Source organism: Stigmatopora argus, chromosome 10 (genome assembly GCF_051989625.1).
Source record: "Stigmatopora argus isolate UIUO_Sarg chromosome 10, RoL_Sarg_1.0, whole genome shotgun sequence".
Taxonomy (NCBI): Eukaryota; Metazoa; Chordata; class Actinopteri; order Syngnathiformes; family Syngnathidae; genus Stigmatopora; species Stigmatopora argus.
This window is the reverse complement of record NC_135396.1, coordinates 3,302,481-3,327,566: the sequence shown is the minus strand read 5'-3', so window position 1 is coordinate 3,327,566 and position 25,086 is coordinate 3,302,481. Positions and strand designations below refer to the sequence as shown.

At 41.5% G+C, this 25,086-nt stretch overlaps 1 protein-coding gene and 1 long non-coding RNA gene across 2 annotated transcripts; one reads left to right on the top strand and one right to left on the bottom strand.

Moving 5' to 3' along the window:
• Positions 1-4,406: 4,406 nt before the first annotated feature.
• On the bottom strand, positions 4,407-22,165 carry synrg (synergin, gamma). The gene is made up of 24 exons (XM_077610532.1): positions 22,053-22,165; positions 20,822-20,862; positions 19,765-19,907; positions 19,501-19,628; positions 19,244-19,349; positions 19,060-19,171; positions 18,364-18,651; positions 17,076-17,342; positions 16,488-16,568; positions 15,498-15,694; positions 14,569-14,784; positions 13,833-13,972; positions 12,916-13,025; positions 12,771-12,833; positions 11,444-12,235; positions 7,855-8,220; positions 7,373-7,536; positions 7,256-7,309; positions 7,088-7,184; positions 6,878-7,026; positions 6,505-6,615; positions 6,409-6,444; positions 5,744-5,776; positions 4,407-4,879 (listed from the first exon to the last, which is right to left on the bottom strand). The coding sequence occupies exons 1-24, from the start codon at positions 22,127-22,129 to the stop codon at positions 4,748-4,750; spliced, it is 3,903 nt and encodes a 1,300-aa protein (XP_077466658.1). The 5' UTR covers positions 22,130-22,165; the 3' UTR covers positions 4,407-4,747.
• LOC144083067 (uncharacterized) lies at positions 4,675-6,223 on the top strand. Its single transcript, XR_013303466.1, has 3 exons — positions 4,675-4,888; positions 5,749-5,860; positions 5,920-6,223. It is a non-coding gene; the product is annotated as an uncharacterized LOC144083067 (long non-coding RNA).
• Positions 22,166-25,086: the final 2,921 nt, after the last annotated feature.

The window sequence follows — 25,086 nt, the reverse complement described above, 5'->3', positions numbered from 1 at the left end:
CCTGCGAAGTAAAGCGGTGCGGAAAATTATTGAATCAATGAATGATTTATTTTGAAAAACGGAATTATATCGGCACCATAAGATGGACCAGAGCTATTTTGTATAGCTACCAAAGAGATGTGTATTCTCAAATCAATAAAACTGAATACAGTATAAACCATTACACACACACACACATATATATATATATATATATATATATATATATATATATATATATATATATATATATATATGTATGTATATATATATATATATATATATATATATATATATATATATATATATATATATATATATATAAATATATATATATATGTGTGTAATGGTTTAATTTGAAACTGCTGTATTCAGTTTTATTGAACCCATATATATATATATATATATATATACTAAATATATATATATATATATATATATATATATATATATATATATATATATATATATATATATATATATATATATATATATTCTCGTCCTTAAAAGCCAAAAGTCAATATGTACTTGACTATTTGACTGTGGTTTCAAAGTAAACCATTATCTGTCATGTAAAGTTAAATTGAAAAAGGTCCTTGGCGGAGGCGATTGTTCTTGTTTTTTTTGTAAGAGGTCACTCTAAAAGTATTCATCCTGAAATGTTCCATGATATTTTTCTTCCCGGCTGGGTTTAAGTCGGGGGATAATCGTTTAGCGTTTACATAGTGCTTTTTCATTTGCAATTTTTTGGGACGGATCGTAACGATCACCTCCTCGCCGTCACCAATTAGCTGGGGGGTGGGCAAAGGGTTTGTAGAAGCAACGGGGGTTGGGCTGCAAGAAGCACCTGACGGCAATCCACTGATTGCACTTGTAGGACACTAGTATTGTGGAAAGCTTTGCTCTTTATGAAAACCTACATTTTGTGGAATAGTTTGAAATGAAAGCTTAGTTTTATGGGATGCTATGCCTTTACATCAAATGAAAAGCCTTTAGTGTCATCATACACCGCTGCATATAATGAAATGGGTGAAATATCATTCAACAAATGTGCTCTTAAATGAGTCAAAATGGTCAAAAGTCTGCATTTTGATGGCCAACGTTTACAATAGGTCCAGAAAAAGACTTGGACTGGCTTGGAGAGTTTGCAACAGGGGTCCTCGAGGGCCGCTGTGGGTTGGGCCAGCATTTTGTTCCGAAACATCCAGCACAGACTCGGTCGGACTCAGTTGAAGCAACGGGGGTTGGGCTGCAAGAAGCACCTGACGGCAATCCACTGATTGCACTTGTAGGACACTAGTATTGTGGAAAGCTTTGCTCTTTATGAAAACCTACATTTTGGGGAATAGTTTGAAATGAAAGCTTAGTTTTATGGGAAAGCCTTTAGTGTCATCATACACCGCTGCATATAATGAAATGGGTCAAATATCATTCAACAAAGGTGCTCTTAAATGAGTCAAAATGGTCAAAAGTCTGCATTTTGATGGCCAACGTTTACAATAGGTCCAGAAAAAGACTTGGACTGGCTTGGAGAGTCTGCAACAGGGGTCCTCGAGGGCCGCTGTGGGTTGGGCCAGCATTTTGTTCCGAAACATCCAGCACAGACTCGGTCGGACTCAGTTGAAGCAACGGGGGTTGGGCTGCAAGAAGCACCTGACGCCGATCCACTGATTGCACTTGTAGGACACTAGTATTGTGGAAAGCTTTGCTCTTTATGAAAACCTACATTTTGTGGAATAGTTTGAAATGAAAGCTTAGTTTTATGGGATGCTATGCCTTTACATCAAATCAAAAGCCTTTAGTGTCATCATACACCGCTGCATATAATGAAATGGGTAAAATATCATTCAACAAAGGTGCTCTTAAATGAGTCAAAATGGTCAAAAGTCTGCATTTTGATGGCCAACGTTTACAATAGGTCCAGAAAAAGACTTGGACTGGCTTGGAGAGTTTGCAACAGGGGTCCTCGAGGGCCGCTGTGGGTTGGGCCAGCATTTTTTTTTTTCGAAACATCCAGCACAGACTCGGTCGGACTCAGTTGAAGCAACGGGGGTTGGGCTGCAAGAAGCACCTGACGGCAATCCACTGATTGCACTTGTAGGACACTAGTATTGTGGAAAGCTTTGCTCTTTATGAAAACCTACATTTTGTGGAATAGTTTGAAATGAAAGCTTAGTTTTATGGGATGCTATGCCTTTACATCAAATCAAAAGCCTTTAGTGTCATCATACACCGCTGCATATAATGAAATGGGTAAAATATCATTCAACAAAGGTGCTCTTAAATGAGTCAAAATGGTCAAAAGTCTGCATTTTGATGGCCAACGTTTACAATAGGTCCAGAAAAAGACTTGGACTGGCTTGGAGAGTTTGCAACAGGGGTCCTCGAGGGCCGCTGTGGGTTGGGCCAGCATTTTTTTTTTTCGAAACATCCAGCACAGACTCGGTCGGACTCAGTTGAAGCAACGGGGGTTGGGCTGCAAGAAGCACCTGACGGCAATCCACTGATTGCACTTGTAGGACACTAGTATTGTGGAAAGCTTTGCTCTTTATGAAAACCTACATTTTGTGGAATAGTTTGAAATGAAAGCTTAGTTTTATGGGATGCTATGCCTTTACATCAAATCAAAAGCCTTTAGTGTCATCATACACCGCTGCATATAATGAAATGGGTAAAATATCATTCAACAAAGGGGCTCTTAAATGAGTCAAAATGGTCAAAAGTCTGCATTTTGATGGCCAACGTTTACAATAGGTCCAGAAAAAGACTTGGACTGGCTTGGAGAGTCTGCAACAGGGGTCCTCGAGGGCCGCTGTGGGTTGGGCCAGCATTTTTTTTTTCGAAACATCCAGCACAGACTCGGACTCAGTTGAAGCAACGGGGGTTGGGCTGCAAGAAGCACCTGACGGCAATCCACTGATTGCACTTGTAGGACACTAGTATTGTGGAAAGCTTTGCTCTTTATGAAAACCTACATTTTGTGGAATAGTTTGAAATGAAAGCTTAGTTTTATGGGATGCTATGCCTTTACATCAAATCAAAAGCCTTTAGTGTCATCATACACCGCTGCATATAATGAAATGGGTAAAATATCATTCAACAAAGGGGCTCTTAAATGAGTCAAAATGGTCAAAAGTCTGCATTTTGATGGCCAACGTTTACAATAGGTCCAGAAAAAGACTTGGACTGGCTTGGAGAGTCTGCAACAGGGGTCCTCGAGGGCCGCTGTGGGTTGGGCCAGCATTTTTTTTTTCGAAACATCCAGCACAGACTCGGTCGGACTCAGTTGAAGCAACGGGGGTTGGGCTGCAAGAAGCACCTGACGGCAATCCACTGATTGCACTTGTAGGACACTAGTATTGTGGAAAGCTTTGCTCTTTATGAAAACCTACATTTTGTGGAATAGTTTGAAATGAAAGCTTAGTTTTATGGGATGCTATGCCTTTACATCAAAACAAAAGCCTTTAGTGTCATCATACACCGCTGCATATAATGAAATGGGTAAAATATCATTCAACAAAGGTGCTCTTAAATGAGTCAAAATGGTCAAAAGTCTGCATTTTGATGGCCAACGTTTACAATAGGTCCAGAAAAAGACTTGGACTGGCTTGGAGAGTCTGCAACAGGGGTCCTCGAGGGCCGCTGTGGGTTGGGCCAGCATTTTGTTCCGAAACATCCAGCACAGACTCGGTCGGACTCAGTTGAAGCAACGGGGGTTGGGCTGCAAGAAGCACCTGACGGCAATCCACTGATTGCACTTGTAGGACACTAGTATTGTGGAAAGCTTGCTCTTTAGGAAAACCTACATTTTGTGGAATAGTTTGAAATGAAAGCCTAGTCTTATGGGATGCTACGCCTTTATATCAAATCAAATCAAATGTACGTATGTATCAAAAATACGACCAAGTAAGGCTTTTTTCGTAAAAAACGACATAGTATAGTAAGGCATTTTTCGTAAAAAACGACATAGTATAGTAAGGCATTTTTCGTAAAAAAACGACATAGTATAGTAAGGCTTTTTTCTTAAAAATCGACATAGTATAGTAAGGCATTTTTTCTTTAAAAACAACATAGTATAGTAAGGCTTTTTTTCTTAAAAAAACAACATAGTATAGTAAGGCTTTTTTTCTTAAAAAAACAACATAGTATAGTAAGGCTTTTTTTCTTAAAAAACGACAGTATAGTAAGGCATTTTTCTTAAAAAACGACATAGTATAGTTAGGCTTTTTTCTTAAAACTCGACATAGTATAGTAAGGGTTTTTTTCGTAAAAAAAAAACGACACAGTATAGTAAGGTTTTTTTTCTTAAAAATCGACATAGTATAGTAAGGCTTTTTTTTTCTTAAAAAACGACATAGTATAGTAAGGCATTTTTCGTAAAAAACGACAGTCTAGTAAGACTTTTTTTCCCTTAAAAAACGACTATGTAATTGTTACAATTGTTTATTTACATAACATTAAGACAACAGATTTACAGCCACAACAGAAATAACTTAAATTGCTTACCTTCGATGCACCGAATGAGTTAAAATATACACCCGTTAAATACCCTGAAAAACAGCGAAAACTAAGACAGCCAAATAAAATGTCATCTTCCAGCCTAGAAGATTTAAAATATATTTAAAACAAGAGCACATTCAAATCAGCATTTCAGCACAACTAAATTAATCCATACAAACTTTACAATAGGATCCGGGCACCAGGACAAAATGGCCGCCGGCGGAGAGGAAGATGAAGGAGGCGAAGAAAAAGTTGAACGTCGGGAAGTTCACAGCAAGTCGGGCAGGATGAGTCCCGGCGGTTTGGGCTCCACGCAGTTGATCCAGAAGTTAGCGCAGCTAGCGTGGTACTGGTGGCCACCGTACGCTAGCTTGAAATTGTCTGTCTCTGAGTTGAACGCCTTAAAAAGGTAAGAAAAGGAGCCGTCTTGACATAACTCATGAAAAAAAAACAGTTTGTGTGTAACAGTCGTTCCAAAATGTTTGAGCTCATTTGGTAGGCCAGTCATTTTGAGAATTTCCATTGGAAGGATGTCAAATTTTCACAGCTTGTGGAGAAACGTTTCAAGTTTTTGTGTGTAACGTTTCTGTCTTTTCAGGTTAAGAAATGCCGTTCACTTGGAAAGAAAAGGCATTTTGCGTGTTGGAGGATGCTCGGTCGGAATCGGTCACCCAAGACAGTGCAAGTGCAGCGTTCCTTCTTCACATTTTTTTAAAATTTTGAATCAGTGGCCAGCCAATTGCAGGGAAACCTCCACACAGGACTGACCGGGATTTGAACCCAGGACGTCAGAGCTGCGAGACTGCGAGGCTGAGGCACAAATTTAGCAACACAGACTGTCTGTGTTGCTAAAGTTGTCTGAGACAGGCCCCGTGGCACAAGTAGTTTGTGCCTCAACCTCGCAATCTCGCAGCTTTGACGTCCTGGGTTCAAATCCCGGTCGGTCCTGTGTGGACTTTGCCCTGCAATTGGCTGGCCAGTGACTCAAAATGTGCTCAATTTGTGAGAGGGAACACTGCACTTGCACTGTCTTGGGTGACCGATTCCGACCGAGCATCGTCCAACACGCAAAATGCCTTTTCTTTCCAAGTGAACGGAATTTTTAACCTGAAAAGATGGAAACGTTACACACAAAGACTTGAAACGTTTCTCCACAAGCTGTGAAAATTTGAGTTCCTTCCAACAAAAATTTTCAGATTGATGGGCCTACCAAACGAGGTCAAACATTTTGGAATGACCGAACAACCCAAGTGAGAATATTTACCGCAGACCTCCGAATACTTTCTGGAGTCAACGCCTGAAATCACAAGACGGTCAACAACAACAACAACAAAAAAAACAGCGCCAGCGTCACCGTCACCACCAAGAGAGAGGAGGAAAGGTACAAAAAGACATCGACCGGCGTGAAGCCCAAGTTAAAATGTTGTTTTTGCCTTTCAGAAGTTCCACCTTTGGCGTAGAAAGAGTGAGCGCTCAACGACGACGACGATCTGCATTGATTTTCAGCTAAAGGCCGACGGTTGCTTTCTCAAAGACAAGCGTAGCAACCGTTGCTAAGGCACTCGACTGCCGCGGTGAGGACCGGACTGGACCTGGCCTAGACTGCAACGACAGCACTTCAGAGCCCAATGTTCATCCAATAGGAGAGCAAGTAAATTAAAGTCCTCACCTTTAAATGCACAAGCAGAATTAATACTGATTTGTGAAAAAACGTTAGAATTTATAATGACAATAAAAGCATTCAATTCAATGAGCTGTTTTTTTTCTGTCTACTCACAGTTGACTAAAGTGAACTTTTTAACCAATATTTAAAAAGGTGAGCTACTTTAAGTTAGGCCGTTCTAGAAAAGCGAAGAAGTGTGAATTAAGCCCCGCTCCCTAAGCTCATCCAAAACTGCTAAGGAAAGGTAAAAGAGCGGTTTGTCGTACTTTAAAAAGGCGTCTGAGGGCGCTCGCGTCTTTAATCTGCAAACATTTTACGGCATCAGAGAAAAGTGGCGAGTGGGTTTTTTTGCACGAGCTCACCTTGCTACGGGAGTCCACGTTGAGCAGACACACGCCGCACGCCAACTCCTTGGCGTTCTTGATCCCGTGCCGCAGGACGCAGGAGGTAAAATCCAAGGAGCTTTCGTCGGGCTGCCAAAACACCAACAAATAAATGATCACTAGAAATACTGTATTTTCTGCACTATATTTTATAATTGACTGATCACTTTTCAATATGGAGTTAATTTCATTTGAACGGCATCAAATAAGGTCATCTAAAAGAAGTAACCATTGACTTTCCTAATGCCAAACTTAACTGTAAATAAAAAAGTTTTTAAATGGAATATCAGTTGTCATTTTGACTGTAATTCTACACCACACTTTAACTGGGAACAAGAGCTTTACTACTCACCACCAACTTGGCTAGCGACATGAAGCTAGTGAGGTTGTTCCACACACGGCTGATGTCCTTCAAGAGCCGCTGCAGCTTCTCCGAGCACACCGCCGTGGCCTTGACGCCCAGTTCCACTCGCCGGGTCACGCGGTACACCTCCACCACACCTGTCGCGTGAGGCGCCCGTTAGACCCTCGCGCCCACGCCCCAACGGGTTGAAGCTCTCACCCAAGAGATACTCCATGCCCTGAGCCGACTGGATGACCTCGGTGCACACGGCGGAGCTGCTGATGCCGTTCAGGGTGTTGTTGGCTTTAGTGATGACCTTGATGCGGGAAGACTGTTAAAAAAATGACCTCGTGGGGGGAGCAGTTGGGCAATTGATGGCAAACAAACCTCAAGAGCGCTTTCCAGACACCTCTGCCACTCGTAAGCGTAGCGCTCGCTTTCCTGTGATGTCAAAAAAAGAGAGTTAGGTGGATTTAAATGATTGGACGCCTGGTCTGGCCTCACCTCTACTTCTCCCGTCAAGTCCTTGTACTTGTCGCGGATGACGGGCAGGGTGGGCTTCTCGCTCAGGGTGCTGGAGCGGTCTCGGAAAGGCTGCTCGGGAGGCGGCGGTGGGGGCGGGCGACCCATCTCCTTGTCTCCCAGGCTGTGACTGCGCTTGTGAGAACCTTAAGGGAAGAAAAAAAATGTAAAGATGGACGTCAGCTGTCAATGTGAGCACGATAAGAAAACTTGGCAAAGTAATAACTACTTTAGACTGTTATTGCTGGCCATAATTTCTCTCAAAAATGACTCAAAATCAACAAAAGGTGACTCTGAAATACCTGGAAAATAAATCAACAGGAATTGTTGACCTGGAATTCAACCTTTGTCAATAAAAAGTAAGCGGATATTAATAGGGAAGTGACTAGGATTATTTTGACAGGACGTATTTGGACCAATGAGAGCGTTATGGAGACGGCAACCGGTTTGAATAAAGATCTAACCTTGAACAGACAAGTCAAAGGTGGCCAGCTCATTCTTGATCATCTCCTCGCTAGATTTGACATTGGGCTGAGCGCTGGCCTTCAGGAAGTCGGATTTCCCAAACTTTGGCTTGTCTCCTTGAAAGGCGCCAAAATCGTCCGGATCCGCCTCCGAGGCCGTCTCGGGGGGCGGGACCGAGTCCGGGTCCTCGGAAACGGTCCCGGCGAATTCTCCAAAGTCGTCCTCGTTTTTGCCGTCGTCCCCGGCGAGCGAGATGCTTTCCGAGGCGGCTTTGGCGTCGGTTTGGCCGGGCTCCGACCAGTCATCGTTGGCCGGGCCGCCGAGCGCCGAGGTGCCGAAGGGGTCGAATTTCAAGTCGTCGGCCTCTGCAATGACAACACAGACGACGTGCCAGTATAAAAAATGCCCCTGAGACCAACAAAATAACAACAAAGGCAAAAATGGCTTCTATTAGCAAATGGTTGTTTGTCTTACCTGATGGCTGCTCACTAATCGCTAGCTTCCGCCGCTATAGCTCAGAGATGGCGTGTTTTTAAAAATAATTATGCAATTATACCGTGAGCTGGAAACGTCTCAAAGACTTTCTTCTGAATAGATTAGAAAATTAATCCAAATCGATTCAAAATAGGTGAACATTTTGGAACGGGAGTACATTTCAAGTCTCACTCTTTTTAAACAGTGCACACATTTCGGAGTCACTGTATAAAATCTTAAAGAAAAAAACAATGAATTAAAAAAAGTATTTTTTTAAACGCAAAATAAGTCTAAAAATGCAGTTTATCGCTTGACAGTCCAATTTCCTTTTGTGGTTATTTGTTTTCATTGTGTATTTTCTTTTAAACAGGCCTAACATTTCATATATGAATTCCATTTCATGAAACTTACCTTTTTTTAGCATAATGCAATTTTCTAAAGCACTAAATCAAAGAAGATGCTGGAAGAATGAACTTGCCAGCAGAATTGAAAACCTGCATTGGGTGTTCATTTCTATTTAAATATAGGGCTACTATATGTTTGTACTACTAGAAACATGAAAAGGCAGTAAAAACAACATTTTTGAGTGAAAAAAGAGGGGGGTCAGAATTGATCAACCATAAAACAAAAGACGAGGGCCTCAAAAAATGCTCCTAAAATTTTGTGTGGATCCTAAAAACTCATTCAAATCTTCAAACACACCATTTTTTCAGCAATTAGAGCAATTTGTGAAATTGACAAGAATTTTAGCGATGCAAGAGAAGCATCCAGTAGTGGAAAGAAAGAAGAAAAATAAGACGGCACCCATTATTGAGCCAGAGCAAGAGGAATATTTATTACCACAACATGAGAGAAAAAAAGAGCCAGAAGAGGTCACAAAGGTCGGCAAACTAACACGTGGAAAATTAAGACTTTGGATTTGCCGAGTTTTACAAGGGCATGCAAGTCGGAGCTGAGCAAAAGGGACAGAAAAGGAAAAAAATAGGGGGAGAAAAATAAAGAGAGAACCCAAGGATAGAAACCAGTGAAAGAAAAGCACAAAGAATCAGAAGGCACATTCACAGACTCAAATCGGTCAATCGGGGGACGTGACAAAATGCATTGGGTGGGCTACACTTTGTTAAAGGCAAAAAAGGGATCAAACACCACTTGGAGGACTCCAAAAGCTTGAAAATAGCGAAAAATTCAAGTTATTCTATACAACGATGCGACCTAATCAAGCGCCCAAAAGGTTAGAAAGCAAAGCAAAAATCCACAAAGCCTATTTAAAGAGACAGTATCCTTTTTCCTTTCCACTTTTCTTTCAATCAAGCGGTTGAACACAACAACAAGGAGAATCGTGAAAAGATAGTTTTCTCCTCAACACGTCTTGTGTACTTGTCAATTTCACAAATTGAAAAAGGCAGCAAGAAGCAGGGCATGATGGGTAAAAGCAAGCGAGGAATAAAAACAGTCTCAATGACACACCGTAACAGTTTCCTTCTGTGCGCTTTACGCGAAAGCCAATCGACTAAAGGAATACTGTCTCTTTAAGAGTAGGTCAAATGCATGTTGGGAAACATTTGGTTGGTTCAAATGGGCTGAACAATAATAAATAGGCTCTCCAAAAACAATGGTGGATAAAAATAGACTTAAAAGAGAGCAATGTTAGAAATCCTTCCACGCTGTGTTATTGACTATTTGTGGTCCAAACGTCCTTATTTATAAGGCGTTGATCATGTTTAACTGGTAAAAATGGTGTTGTATGAATGTTGTGGTGTTGCAGTGAAATGATCGGACTGGAATGGATCAAAGGTCCATTAAAAAAATGGATGAATGACAGAATGAGTATGAATACTGATATGTTGACATTACTGTTTTTTTTAACTAGGTCTACAATGTCTTGTGTGTCTGTCTTGCTACTGCAATCGAGGAAATTTCCCGAATACGGGATGAAATCAAGTTCTAATCTTAATATGGCAAAGTTGCTCGTGGATTTACCTGGTTGGATTATTTCAAAAATTGAAATTGAAAGCTAGCAAGCCCAATTTAACGCAAGCAAACCAAAAAGCGGAGATTTACAGGCGAATTGCGATGGCCGCTTGATACGTTTCTTCAATGGAAATCTGAAATATCTGTTTCTGTCTGACTTTGACCTTTTTGTTAGCCTTACTTCAAACTCCATTTTCCATTTTGCTCTCTTAAAACATCCAAGCTGTTACCTAAAGTGCAAAAAATTTAGTACGGCGCCATCCACCGCTGTCCACGGCAAGCGCAATTGCACACGCACACAATTGGTTGACTCTTAAGATGCATTTAAAGACATCAACCAGAATCTACACTAGCTAGGAACTGCATTGTAGTACAAAAATGTTCAAGAAACCTAGCCAAAAGGTGGGGTATTTCACGGCCTATAACTTACAATTTCTTAGTAACTGACACTATTTATAAAAAGTGTTTTTCATTCAGATTCTAACAGCAGCAAGTAATTCATTACTAAATGGGACCTAAGCAATAGTCAAAAATGTCCCTTTTTTAAATAAGTTATATAAATATTTTTTGATCAAAAATGAATTCATCGACAAATCAATCTATTTTAAAAATAGTTGCAACCACAAAGGTGATGCCCATATTCTATTTCATATCTTTTTTTTAACCCATTATGTTAATCGCCATAAGATTCTAATTAGCATGTCAACTTGAAAAGCACTTTGGCACCATCTCCTGTCCTATTAGTAGAAAAGACGTTGAAGGGGCGGAGCCTTATTGAGCTAATCCCAAAAGACAAACGAGTATTTCTGCACTTGGTTTCATCAAACTAATAAATTAATTTTGTATCGCGCCGTAACGATGACGCGAGCTAGCAAAGGAACGACCATTTGTGAGGATATAAATAATACACGAAGAACGACAAACAAATAAATAAATCAACAATAAGACGCTACTTCTGCCGCCGAGAGCGACAAACATCCGAGTGGATGTCTGTTGCCGTCGACGGCGGTTAAAGATAAATATAAATGAATGCTAAAAGTTTGAAATGGAGGATGAGGATAGACGGCCAATGTGATATGTCGCCATATTGTGAGCGTACGAAAAATGTGCTTCCTCACCAAAGCAAGCGCACCAGTTCCTCACCTGTGGCGGGCGGCTGATGGGACGACAGCCCCGTCAGATCCAGCGAGCTGTCTGACATCACGTGCTTCAAGTCCCCGCCCACGTCGCTCAGTTTCATGTCCAGCTGCACCGACAGCGCGTCCTCCGAGTCGTCCTTCCCGGCGCTGCTGCCCCCGATGGACGGGAGGTCCAAGGACTTGACCGAGGCGCAGTCTTCCGTGCCCATCTTGAAGGCGGACACCTTGTCCGCCGGCGTCTTTTCCGAAGCGCCCAGCGCCGTGCAGAACTTGGACGACTGGAAGTCGGCAAAATCCTCGCCGCCTTCCTTGGCGTCCTCGTGGGCCGGCCCGCCCTCCAGGGACAGCTGCTTGAAGGCGTCGTACTTGTCCGAGATCTTCTCGCCTCTGGGCTCGCCGCCGGAACCGGCGAAAGCCATGAAGTCGGCGAAGTCGTCCTGGGGCGCCGTGGCCGGAGCGCCGTCCGACGACGGACGCCCGAAGAGGGTGAAGTCCCCAAAGCCGTCGGGCTTGGCGTTGCCGGTTTGTGTCTCGGCGGAGGGCGCCATAGACGAGAAAAGGTCCAGGTCTGTCATGTTGAGAGGGTTTTTGGCTTGAGGAACGGGAACGGAAACGGGAACGGGCGGCGGCTGCAGAGATTGAGCGTTGGCGAAAGAAGAAGAAGAAGAAGAAGGGAAGGCGGGCTGGAAGATCTTGGCCTGCTCCGAACTTTCTAGTGGAGAGACGCTGTCGGCCGTTTTAAAGTCCGTGAAGCCGTCGTCGCTTCGGACGGACTTAAAATTGCCAAATCCTTCGCCTGCAAGCAAATGAGAACACAAAATATACTCTTGGTTTTAAAGTGGACAAGAGAGTATTATTAGAAGATAGGGATTCCTTTATCGTAGCCTACTAGCCATCGCAATAAGACGTACTACGGATTGGACATATATCGCAGTCATTAGCAGCCAGTGAGTTACGAAAAAAAAATCAAAAACACAGATATGAAAAGGCAAATTAAAAAAATGGTAGTGTCGGTCCAAATGAGAGGACATTGATTTTTTTTTCAAAAAATGTTCAAATGTCCTCCAATTCTGGAGCAGATTGACTGAGAAATCAAAGTGGAAAAATTCAGCATTCACTAAAAGAAAGACTTTCAGCACACTGCAGACTTTCAAGCATGACTTACTGGGTTCGTAAAACCGGACCACATTGCAAACTGTTCTAATGAAACAGAGCAGGCAAAACATGTGCAAAAACAACCAACTCCATGTACATTACAGTTTTCATTTCATTGTGGAGGGCAATCCATGTATTCTCTTTAATATTTTAGTGTAAAAAAAAAGTCAACTTACCTAGTGGTTTGCTGTCAGCGGGATTTTCAAGTTGTCTAAACACACTGTATTTGTCTCCACCACCTGGAAGAGGAAAAAGACAATTTCGTGGGGAAATACATGGTTAAAAAAATTAAATAAAATCACACAGATATGAAGATAATACCTGAGGTAGGCGGCGTGACTTCTGCGGGCTGATCCACAGACAGCTGCTTGAAGACGGCGTACTTGTCGGCGGAAGCGCCGCCGGTCTGAGGCGTTAACATGGCCGTTGCACTGGAAGATATTTTGGAGCAATTTTTAGGTGGACATCAACAGACTAAAAAAAAAAAATTGAGGTTGATCTCACTGATCCCCTAAATCCACCGTATAAATATGCAGATGCTAACTGACCAGCTAGACAGATTTAAAAACAGTCTCTTGAATAGTTCAGTGTTACTTTTCAAGGGGTTCATCATTACACCACAGGTTATGTCATGTTTAAAATTAAAGACACATTAAAACAAGACCGCATTCACTTAGACGTGAAAACAAGCATTGAATATTCATATAGATATATATTTTAAAAAATACATAAATCCAACAGGTTTATGTCCTATGCAGACTGCCAAAAAGAGGCCATGTCAAAAATCCCTCTAGCAAAAGCGAGTTAGAGCAACAAATGATTGTCATTTGTCATTCGGAAAATGCCAATTTAATGTAGAAATTCACGAGAATTGGTGAATAAAGATTCATCAAATCTAATCTAAAGCCAGTCCAAGTGCTGAAAAAGTATCCAGTGTCCTTGCAATTGTTAGAGAAAGCTGACACCACTCAGATGGAAGAAAATTCACTTGCGCTTGCACTTGCATCTTTGCCTCTTAGCACATAATTGCCTTTCCGTTTGGATTGCTCAAGTAATACGGAGAAATGAGCTTATCGACCGCCCGCTGAAATGAATTCGTCAGGACGCGACCTCAACTCATTGTTATGCCGAGGAGCTTCCACCGAGGAAGAAAGACGAGCCGACTATCGAGAACTTCATTGAGCCCAATATATATTCAAAGAAAGCATTCCGAAGAAGCGCCGAGGATGAACGGGAACCTGTTTTGATGCTGCGCCGTTACGCCGGCAGGGAAAGTCGCCCTCGACTCCCCGTGGAATTCGGCGAAACCCTGGTCGCCCGTTCCGGCCTTGGGAGCCTCCTGGAAATCCTGGAAGTCGTCATCTTCTACTTTGGTTCCCTAAAAAGTACCCGACAACAATTAAGACCACAATTGAGAAGGGCTGGTGTTTACACATTCGGTGATATTAATCTATAAGATACAAAAAGAGCTCCATCAGTTGGCATGAAGTGCCTTTATTTTCTCGAGGCGGGATTGCTACCGTGACTAGAGCTGGGCGATATGACAAAAATTGTTATCACGATGAAAAAAAATTAAATTATCAGTTGATATCGAGAGTGGGTCGGCTCGGTGTTGTCCTGCATCTCATAATGGCTTATTTTGGCCGTGTTATTGTCCTTTTGCGTTAATGCTCCGTGTTAGCCCCTATCGCTAAAAAGCTAAAAACTGATTTTCTCATCATCCTCTTCTTCTCCTGAGCGTTGGTCTGGAACTAGCGTTCATTTCACAACAGCGCCCCCATTCTCTCTGGTGGGCAGGTGGTGTAATTGCAGTTTAAAGTTATCCATTTTTTATCATTTTTTTTTAAATATTATTGTTGACAAAAATTGTTTCACAATCGTTATCATTATCATTTTGTCACCCAGCAAATACACGTCCCTGACACGAGGCTAAAAGCAAATAAGATTGTGTCCGAGTGATAATGGAAAACTTACCTGAGCGGTAGGGAAACTAGAAATAAAGTTGGCAGGTGTCGTGGGGGGCAGGACTGTGGAGGGCGGTACGGGCATGGGCATGGACACCGGCGGGTGGGTCATCACAGGCTGCTGGGGCACGACGGGGGCCAAGGCCATGGCGAGGGCCGGCAGGTTGGGAATGGGCGGCGACGGAAACTGAGCCAGGATTTCCACGTTCATCGCAGGCAGGCCGCTCTGAAACATTTACACAAATTGGAACATTAAACTTGCATTCCAGCTGTGGATTGGTTCGCTAAAACTGTAACCAAATGCGAGTTTAAAAAAAAGAAAAACTATCATAATAAATCAAAATCAAAAAAATCTTTTCCTGGAAACAAATGTCAGCATAAAAATGCAAATGACTAAGTTATTTGTATAAATATAAATTGTTCATGAAATGAATGCTTATCAAACAGGCTTACTGTAATTACTAGATATATTGGACAATGTAACTTTATGCGTTTTCTTTTAATGAATCATTTTATTTGCTTCTATATTTGATGTCAGCTCAAGCAAAGCCACTCAATCATTAATTATTAAATTACATTAATGCGTCAAGAAATAAAAGTGGTACAAACTAGCTAGACTTCCTACATACGTATGCATTAGCAATCAAATAAATGCTCACGAAAATATATGAAAGGACATGTAATAAACATTAGATTTTACAATGTAGTCTACCAAAAACAAATCTAATGATGAGTTTGTTTACATATAAAAACTAATTTGTCATGAAACAATGGCTACATTTGAACCATTAGCGATATTATTAAAAGTCATCAATTCAGTCTGACACTTGAAACTAATTAACCATTTTTTAAATGAAATATGAAAGGAAATGAATAAAATAAACAAACAAAAAGAGTGAAGACTAAATGGTCCCAAATTGAATTTGGATGCCGTTTTACCTGCGCGACGCCTATCAGCGCCAGCACGGTGTAGAGCTCCTCTTTGGTCAACATGCCAGGCGTAGTCCGATTGGCCGAAGCCCAGATTTGGCCCAAGGCCTCCCGAGGAAGACCGGATGACATGAGCAGCGGGTACAGCTTGGCCGTGTCGATGCCGGCCGGCGTCATGCTGAACTCCACAACCTTCTTGAACATGTCTGCGTGCACAAAAACAACACTTTTACTTTCTTAACGACACATTAGGAACCACAGACACATAGAATCCTTAACAAATATACATGGAAATACTGTTTTACATTATGATGCAATGCTTCCGGAAAAGTTTTTTTTTTACAGTTTGATTTTAATCCAAAAAAAGCCTTTTTAAAAATCTAAAAAAAAGGAAAATTCATAGTTTAATGAAACTGAATAATTTGTTTTCTGCTTTCATTTTTTTAGAGTAAATTTCAAGAATTAAATATTAATTAAAATGTGCTACCTATCTTATTTAAGTGAAAAACAAATGATTAAACATGAATAAAGGCAATATTTTTTTCCTTATTTAAAAATGGATTAAAATTAAAAATAGCTCTAAAAAGAAAACTAGTATTGCATTTTAAATCTGAAATTTAGATGGAGAAAAAACTGAGAAGGCTTAGTTGGTAGTGTAAATACATATAAAACCAAAAATGATATTTATCGTTTCCTCTTAAATTAAAAACAGCATTAAAAAAACAATACAACCATTTCCCCCTTTTTAAAAAATAAAAATACAAGAATATTTGCCCTTACGGGGCTTAAAAAGTAACAAAAAATAACCGTCTGACAATTTTAGTTAGCAGACATGACGACCCTCCGAGTGAAACCGTAAATACGGCTTGGCTTGCGACAAAAATGATTTTGACACCCCTGCAAAACATCAACCGCTGCTAAGGTTTTGACGACTAGCCCCCGAAAAAGTACTCAAATTAAACTGGCCTCTGTTACAATGTATCCAAATGCTAAAATGACCTGGGATGAGGCTGTCGTTGTACAACCAAGCTGGGGGGAGGGACTGCATTTGCTCTTGTTGTGGATACACACCAACACCTCCTGTTGAAACAGACAAAAGAGAGTTATTTGTTTTAGAATCAGCTGAAGAGGGCAGTACGAGTTGCCAAGTCTCTTGGCAGCCGAGCCCCTGCTGGTATCCAAAATTTCTACAAAAAAAATAATGTCAGGAAATTTCAGCGCAGACGTAAAACAACAACAACAAAAAACACCCGTCAAGCAATGACCAGGGAAGGCGTGTGATTCAACAGCTTTTAAATAGACCAGAAAATATCATGTTAGTCCAAAGCAGGTGGCCATTTGCATAAGATCCCAAACAATAAATGCGAAATACCTGGGGAAAAATTCTAGCAAAGAGGTTGGAAATCAAGGTGAGCAACACTTAGAAAAAGGTCACAGTCATAAGAAAGAGGATGTCATCCTGATTGAATCGGATGTTAAAAAAATTAAAAATAGATAAAAGCAGTGATGGCAGAGTAGAAAAAAGCAGTGGTTCAAGTGGCAGAATCAGCTGCAGAGCTTTTCAAAATAAATTAGCGCTTGTCTCACCGCTCGGAACACTGCATTGAGAGGAGGGATTGGCAGCAGGTGGCGCCGCGGGCTCGGGCGGGTTTTGCGAGACGAAGACAGACTGGAGATTCAAGTCCGCGGAGGTCGTGGCCCAGTTCCTGGCCTTACTGCTGCTCTGAAACTGGGTGGAAACTCTAGCTCTGGGATGCATTTGGGTCAACATCTGCCTGGGTTTAAAGTTCAAGTGGGCCGTCTTGCCGGCGGTGAGGTCGCAAGACGAGGAAAGCTTTTCTTCCAGAGAAGGGCCTAGAGGGGAGGACCAATCGGGGCAATGTGCTTTTTCAGCATCAGCCAACCGGCGTCTTTCGTTTAAAGCATCGTTATGTGGCGGCTCCACATATGTTAGTGGTTGCTATGTGAATGAGGCAGTTAGTTGCTTGTAATTAGAGCTGGGCGATAAAACGATAATTATCGTGAAATATTTTTTGTCAACGATAATATTAAAAACTTTTGATAAAAATTCGGTCATTTTAAGCTCAGAAGACGATGATGAGAAAACATGTTTTTAGCATGTTAGCAATAGAAGCTAACACGGGGCATGAACGCAAAAGGACAATAACACAGCCAAAATTAGTGAGTACGAGATGCAGGACAACACTGAGCTGACCCACTAAAAAGTCCAAGTTAATTCTCCCTGGCGTTTGCTTTCTTTTTTAATTCTTTTTTTAAATGCCTTATTGAAATTGTCGTTAACCCATAGTTCTCATTTGAGGACATTTTTGTTACTTGATATCAAGGTGTTTTCCCATTTTATGTAAATGTTCTGAAAACCTGGCAAAAATCTAAAACTTGTTATGTGGGGTTAAGATAAGTAAGGTAACAGTTACTTTCATATTTGAATATGGAGGAAAATAATTTATTTACTTATTCACAGAACTTTGATGAGACAGGTATTGTGATCATTATCGATCGACCAAATTTTTTCTTTTTAAATCATTAGAACAATTTTGGTCATATCGCCCAGCTCTACTTATCATATAAACCTTTTCTCAATTCCTCTGAGATATTTGAAATGCAAAATATCATCCATAAATCCAATAAATATATTTGGCTTCTCAGTCAATGTCCTTAGAATTGGCTAATTCTGTTTTTTTTGGACGTTAGTTCATAAAAGATATTTTGGATAGTAAATACCACTAGTATAATCAATTTTCCATCTATTATAATTTTTGTCTCAGCGGAATTTCCAACACGTCTCTCGACCACAAAAAAGGTTGCCGTGAATTCACGAAAGAATGGAAATATGAACGACAGAAAAATAATTTACCTTGAAATGCAGTTTGAGAGCCGCCGTTGACGGCAGAGTGTGGAGGAGGTGCGGCAGGGTGAGGGGACACACAGGAAGGGGGGGAAGGGTGCACTTGAGAGGAAAGACGTGAAGAAGGTTGGGAACCGGCGGGACCCTGAACAAAGTCGCTAAATTCCTCGTCCCCCTCGGGGAAAAGGCTCGCCGTGGCGGCGGACCCTTGAAAGTCACTAAATTCGCCATTGTCCTCAGACAGGGGTGGGGGGACAGAGGAGTGGGGTGATGGTGATGATGATGAAGAAGATAGGTCTGGAAGAATGAAAACGTTGTGATGATGGAGTACAGAACGGGCCAAAAAAAAAAAACACGACAAGTGAAGAATTAATGAGTAACGGCCAATTCAGTTTGACGAATGAGGGCTGCCGTAATACAATTTATAACACTTTTTCCCCAAATAATTGAAAATAATTCATTTCATGCCAGTTAAAAAAAGAACACTACTTAGATTTGAGTAGTGTTACAGAAAGGGCAAAAAAATAGTATGATACCTGACAACAAATTTTACCGCAATGCATTGTTGGTTAAGCAAATCAACAACAACGTTGAGGGGGAAAAACAAGTTAGAGGAAAGTTGAAATAAAAATTATAAAAAACTGCAGTGGTCGCATTTGCAAAGACCAAATGACCATTGATTTCAGAATCAACAATAATTTCTACCTGGTTTCTTGCTCTGCGACGACGGCGTGGGGTGCATCTTGGCGTCCCGGCTAAAACCGTCCAGGTTGCCTTTAATGGCCTCCAGGGCGTCGTCTCGGCTTTTCTCCCCCGTCTGCGTGAAGAAAAACACGTCAAAAATGGCAAAACAAGAGCGATTGCACAAAGTGTTTTTTTTTGGTCTCACCTTAGGTTTGACGCTACTGAGCAGCCTGAGTTTCTGCTTCTGCTCCTCAAATTGTCGTCGTTTTCTGTCCTCTTCCAGCATCTTCTGCTGCTGCTCCAGACGTCTTCTACAAAAAAGCAAGAGAGATGCAGACGCCTTTGAGAACGACAATCTAATAATAGACCAAAGACGGTCTTGTTGAAAAGAAAGACTTTTGGAGTTTAAATTGCTGCACTGGCAAAAAAATAAAAACGAGAGGGTGTAGGCTTCTTTCTTACTGGTGCTCTTCAGCCATTTGCTTCTGCATATCTGGGGTGTACGGTGGTCCCGCAGGTCTCATGCCCATAAACTGGGGCTGGGCCAAAAACGGCATCCCGGGTGTCTGCATCCCCATCGCCATCCCAGCCTATAACATACAAGGCGCAAATTAAGTGAAACTCTGTACTATGACAAATGACTGATCCATTTTTTCACCCAAAAAATTCACGCCAAAAAAACACTTCCATTGGACTTGTACACCATGCAACAACGCGAAAACCCACCTGCATGGGTATCGCTCCTGGAGGCATCTGGCCCCCAAAATTCATTCCCATCATGCCTTGCATATTTGGCTGCATAACTTGAACCATTGGGAATCCCGGCTGTGGTTGTTGTTGCTGTTGTCCCTGCTGCATGGGCATCATGCCTGTACACAGAAGCGACATGCTATAATGACTTTGAGTTTGATTTATTTGATAAACGGACAATACATATTAATGAACATATGTAAATATGTAAGATTAGAGCTAAGGGCTAATTCACAGAGAAGATGGTTTGGCTAAATGCACTCTTTCTGAAGGGAACTACACAGTCACCTCTAGAACCAGCTCTCAGAATTAAAAAAAATATATACAAATTCTTGCCTAAAATACCTGAAACTCAATACCCAAGTACCAATGTACTATCACAATGGACAGATACATGAAATAAAGTCATCAAAGTGCTTCTAACTTCTGACAACTCAGATGCACGGATGGAAAAGTTACGGAAAATGTCAAGTCGATGACTGTGATTCTATCTGTTAATAGTTGACAATACAAGACCAGCCAGAAGCCAATCTGTTTTTCAACAGCTTGGAGCAAAACAGGAGGGGATAGGGGGGGCATGGCATCATCCAAAATGTCTGCCAAGGCAGACGTCCACTTAAAAGACAAGCAGAGCATTCTGGAGCCATTTTTTGTGTGATTAAACATGTTGAGTGGGGTTAACAATCACGGGGTTTGGAGATTTGCCATACATTTTGTTCGCTAGTTTTTAATGTGCTCATCATTATGGACAATCCCCCAAAAAATCCTCAACTGATTGACTGCCATTGATGTAAAAATTAAGTTTCAATGGTTGGGTTTGGTCTAAAACATTTGTCTTAAACTAAGTAAGAAATTCCAAAGAATTTTCCAGAATACTCCAGGCTAAAATACTGCCCTCTGATTGGTCTATTTTCACACACCAGTACATTGTGTGAATCTAGGGTCAGAAAACACATCTTAACTGTTTTAATGAACTAGTCATTTTTTTACATGTGACTCATTTTGCTGCACCAAGTGACATTTGGTGACTCACCTTGTGGGGGTCCCAAGCTCCCTCCGACAGGATACATGAAACTGAAAAAGTAGCGGAAACAAGTTATGAATGAGACACATGTTATCAGTTCTTTAGTAAAGCGTGCCATTGCATGCTGGTAGAAAGTACCATCTTTGTGTGCATTAAGAATGTCTTAGGAACGGGAGCGTAAATGTTTGAATGTAACAGGTTATTGTATTTTTGCATCAACCAAACCAAGCAAAACTCCCTCACATTTTGCATACCATTGTGAATGTCTGTGACTGCTTTATATATTAGACAACCACCGCATTAGGACTGTATTTGCATCCATGTTCTTTCCACCAACAATGGTTGGACTTCAGTTACAACTGAGCTAGTATATCAATGTCATCCCCACATTCATTATTTATGCTGCTCAGGTGCTTGACATAAAAAATAAATGAAAATTAATATTTAGCATGTCTCACTTCATGTTCACTAATTATGTAATGCAAAATTAAATATAGTGATGATGACAGAGGTCAATTTGCATTATTAGCGATTTTCTACTCATTCCACACTGAACGTCAAGGATAAAGAAAGAAAGAATTATGTAGCACCATCTGAAGCTTGATGTAATATCAAGACACTGTATACATATTATTTGGGTTATTCTTGTTCCATGACATTTGCCTGACCAAACATATTTACAATTGCTAATCCTAATAACGTACTCTAACATTGTGCCTCGACAACGACGTGTCACCAAAATAATCAAAACATTACCTTAACCAAACTATAACCCAAATAACAACATTTTGTCTTTTTTTGGGCAAATAATAGATCACAGGATCATCTATTCGCTGCATCCTTTCACTCTACTTTCCGTGAATATCAGGGATAAATAATTACACATTACAAATCCACTAAGGGCCCGTACATGCGTCCGTATCTTTCTTACGCGCAAACAATAGCATATAAAACCTTATTCACAAATTACAGCAAACTCAACACCTGTTATCCCATCCTAAAATACCTTAATGATGTCAATGGATATGAATTTAAAGGGTCGAATCAACCGATGAGCTAGCGGCTAACGTTAGCTAGGACAACCATACAACTCGTCAACCGGCTTCGACGACAAAACCATCCGGTCGCAATATCGCCTTAAAACGTCCACGGTCCCCAATCGTAGTCCAATCCGATGTTTGTTGCACGAAATACAAATGTTAAAAACACGGGAAAATAGAGATAAAGGAGATAAACGCACCTGCCGCCTCCAGATGATCCCGGCCGCAGCGCCATCTTGAGTAGGGCAGTTGCTACATTGATGCTGACGTCATTCATTACGTCAGTAACACGAGATTTCGTCAACCTCGCGTTAGTTTCGAATGCCCAGATTAGTGTCAAGTCTTGCAGTGTACGTATAGCCCGAGAGGTGTCTATGTTGATCTACTTTAGGTACCGTCTGACAACACTACTATGACGGCCATTATGTGTCATGTCAACCAGTTGCATTATTGCCGTGATAATTATACATCAGCTGCTGCTTGACGCTCACATTTATTTGAACACCGAAACCACCCTACTTTTGTTTTTACACATGAGGCAAATAGAGTGCGTTTAGTGAGGAAAAAAAAAATGCAACATTACGAAAATTCAATTAAAATTAATATACGTATCCATTTTACGTGCCTCACAAGCAAACCAAATTTGTATAAAAATAACAAAATTCTAAATTCTAAATCCCGTTTGTAATTGAACTTTTAGGTAAACAAGACAGTTAAAAATAACATTTAGCAGGTGCATGTAAAAAAAAAAAAAAGAAAAAAGAAAATGCATTAATATATTTAAGGAATTTAGACAGACAAAAAAGTCTACAGCTAACATGGTTAGCAGCTAACTTCTAGCATGCTAACAAAACAACAGCAATCAAATTAACTGAAGACGATGCTAAATGTCATTGAAAAATGAAATGAAAACAGATTTAGTGTTATGTGAACCAAACAAAAGGTATCTCAGGCTAAGCCTCACGTGGCCAGGCAACAATGCGAGAAGGCCTGGATACTTTTCTGGATCTCCTTCAGTGTATTTTCCACTTTGAATCTCAATGGCCGAATATCCATTATTGCTCCCGCGAGGGTGATTAATGGTGTCGCCCATTGGCGATTAGACCGCAGCTCATTACAGATGTTTGCATGTATTCCCGCCTCCAATTGAGCTTCATTAGAAGCCCGATGAGGCTCCATCACCCCGCATCCGTCTCCACCCAGATCAGAGCGAACCCCCTCCGGGCCTTCCCCCCATTCTCGTGAAAGGCGACGGGCCGGGAAAGGTGAACATTAACCGGAGTGCCGTAAATCACGACAAAGCTGCGACAGCGTCAGCATGACGACATCAATCTGTCAGATGTTCTCCAAATGCGGGAGTGGTCCCAAAAAGCTCGCATGACAAGAGAAGAAAAAGCTTCATTGTCGCCACTCAGAAGGCAAATTTGGCCTGAAAATCCAACTTTGACTTATTACAAACACAAATCCAATCAAAGAAGTCAAACTATAAGACAAAATTACTAAAGCTACAATAGCATTTCACACTGAATCTGGTTTGAAACCTCAATCCAGGCATGAAACATCAATTAGCAACCTCGATGCTAATTCAAAAACATACTTTGCAACCATCCTTTGACAATTAATCCAAAGTTTGAAAATCCCATCACTTGTTTTGATCCCAAAACAGGCCTGAAACCCAGATAAAAATCTCAATTAAAACCCCAGACTTAAACCCAATTGTTAGCTTAACACCCTAATTCTGCATTTAACAAATAAACCATGTCAATGGAAGTCCAGTCTATTCGAATCGTCAGTCAATGGCAACCCGGAGTTCATCTCCAATTCAAAATAAATTTCCTGCAAACTTTTTTTGTGGTTTGACCTTCCGGCGACACCGAGGCGGAAAGTGCAAGGCACGTGCTGAACGCGGCGTCACAAGCGAGGACGCTACATCAACTCCAGCTGGGCCCCAAAGGGACTCACGGAGGTGGCGGCCCAGCGGGGGTCAAGGGTCGAGAGGCTAATTGGTCACCGAAAGCCATCTTTAACACGTGTGCGACGCGGCGCTCTTCCATCATCCCGCCCCCTCGTCACTTCTCGTCGCCGGCCATGACGCGGGTACGGGGCGGTCGCCACGGTAACGTGGCCTTGCAGCGCCACTTATGGTGACTTTTATTTGGGGTAGGCCGCTTTTTGGGATCTCTCAGATAAGTCATCACTGTGCTCTTGGGGTCATTTTTGTTGGCACCGACCCTCGCGGGAAGACTGGCTATGAGCCAATAGTGGCGTTGGGAACATGGTTAATCTTGTTAACTAAAAAAATTATGAAAAATATAAGTGATGACTTTGGGTGGCAAACTAATGTCATAAAAACGAATTGAATAAAGTGTCAGCCTACTGAAACTATTTGTTGTTCACAAAACTTAACACTATTGTATTATTATTATTGATTATGATGATCAAAGCAATGGGAATAATGTTATGCCCGAATGCTTCATTTACACTGGACTGACTTAACATATTTTTAAAATACTTGTGACCTTTTTACGTTTTCATTCATTGTGTGGGTTTTCTCCGGGTACTCCAGTTTCCTCCCACATTCCTAAGACATGCAGGGTAGGCTGATTGGACACTTTAAATTGTCCCTAGCTATGATTGGTTGTCCTTTGTCTCATTGTGCCCTGCGATTGGCTGGCCACCAATTCTGGGATAGGCTCCAGCACCCCCCACGACCCTAGTGAGGATAAATTGGTTCAGAAAATAAGATGAAAATTTTTGAGAAAATAAGAAATGCTAAAATGATCATGAACTAAACTCAAATTAATAATCTTACATTTCACCTATTTAACCCAAGTGTGTCCAGCCATACATTTATGTACGTTATTGTTACCATAAATGTCACCATCCATCAGGCCTGAGGCCGAAGAAAGAGCAAAGCGGGCACTTTGCATTCAGGCCACATTAGCGGCGATGTGGAAAGCTTTTGGTAAGTCACCCAAACAGATGCGCGCGGGTTGCCTTTTGTCGCCAGCAGGAGAGCTTCCCCAAAAAAGGGTCCGGCTCAGATCTATGGTGGGCTTCCCGGGCGGGAGAATCAAAGGCCTCATTGAAAAGCAAATTGCGCAACATCAGTGGATTACAAGACCCAAGCCAGGTCAACGGGAGGAGACCACCGCTCACGGTGGGGAGTCGCTCGGGGTCCCCCCGGGCTGCCGCTACGACACTCGGCGTCCAATTAAATCGTCCGTAGCATTC

Coding starts and splice junctions, on each gene's coding strand:
- synrg (XM_077610532.1), bottom strand. CDS start 22,129: ATGAATGACGTCAGCATCAATGTAGCAACTGCCCTACTCAAGATGGCG. Junction 20,863..22,052: donor GGATCATCTGGAGGCGGCAG/GTGCGTTTATCT, acceptor CTACTTTTTCAG/TTTCATGTATCCTGTCGGAG. Junction 5,777..6,408: donor CCCTCAGACGCCTTTTTAAA/GTACGACAAACC, acceptor TTGTGATTTCAG/GCGTTGACTCCAGAAAGTAT.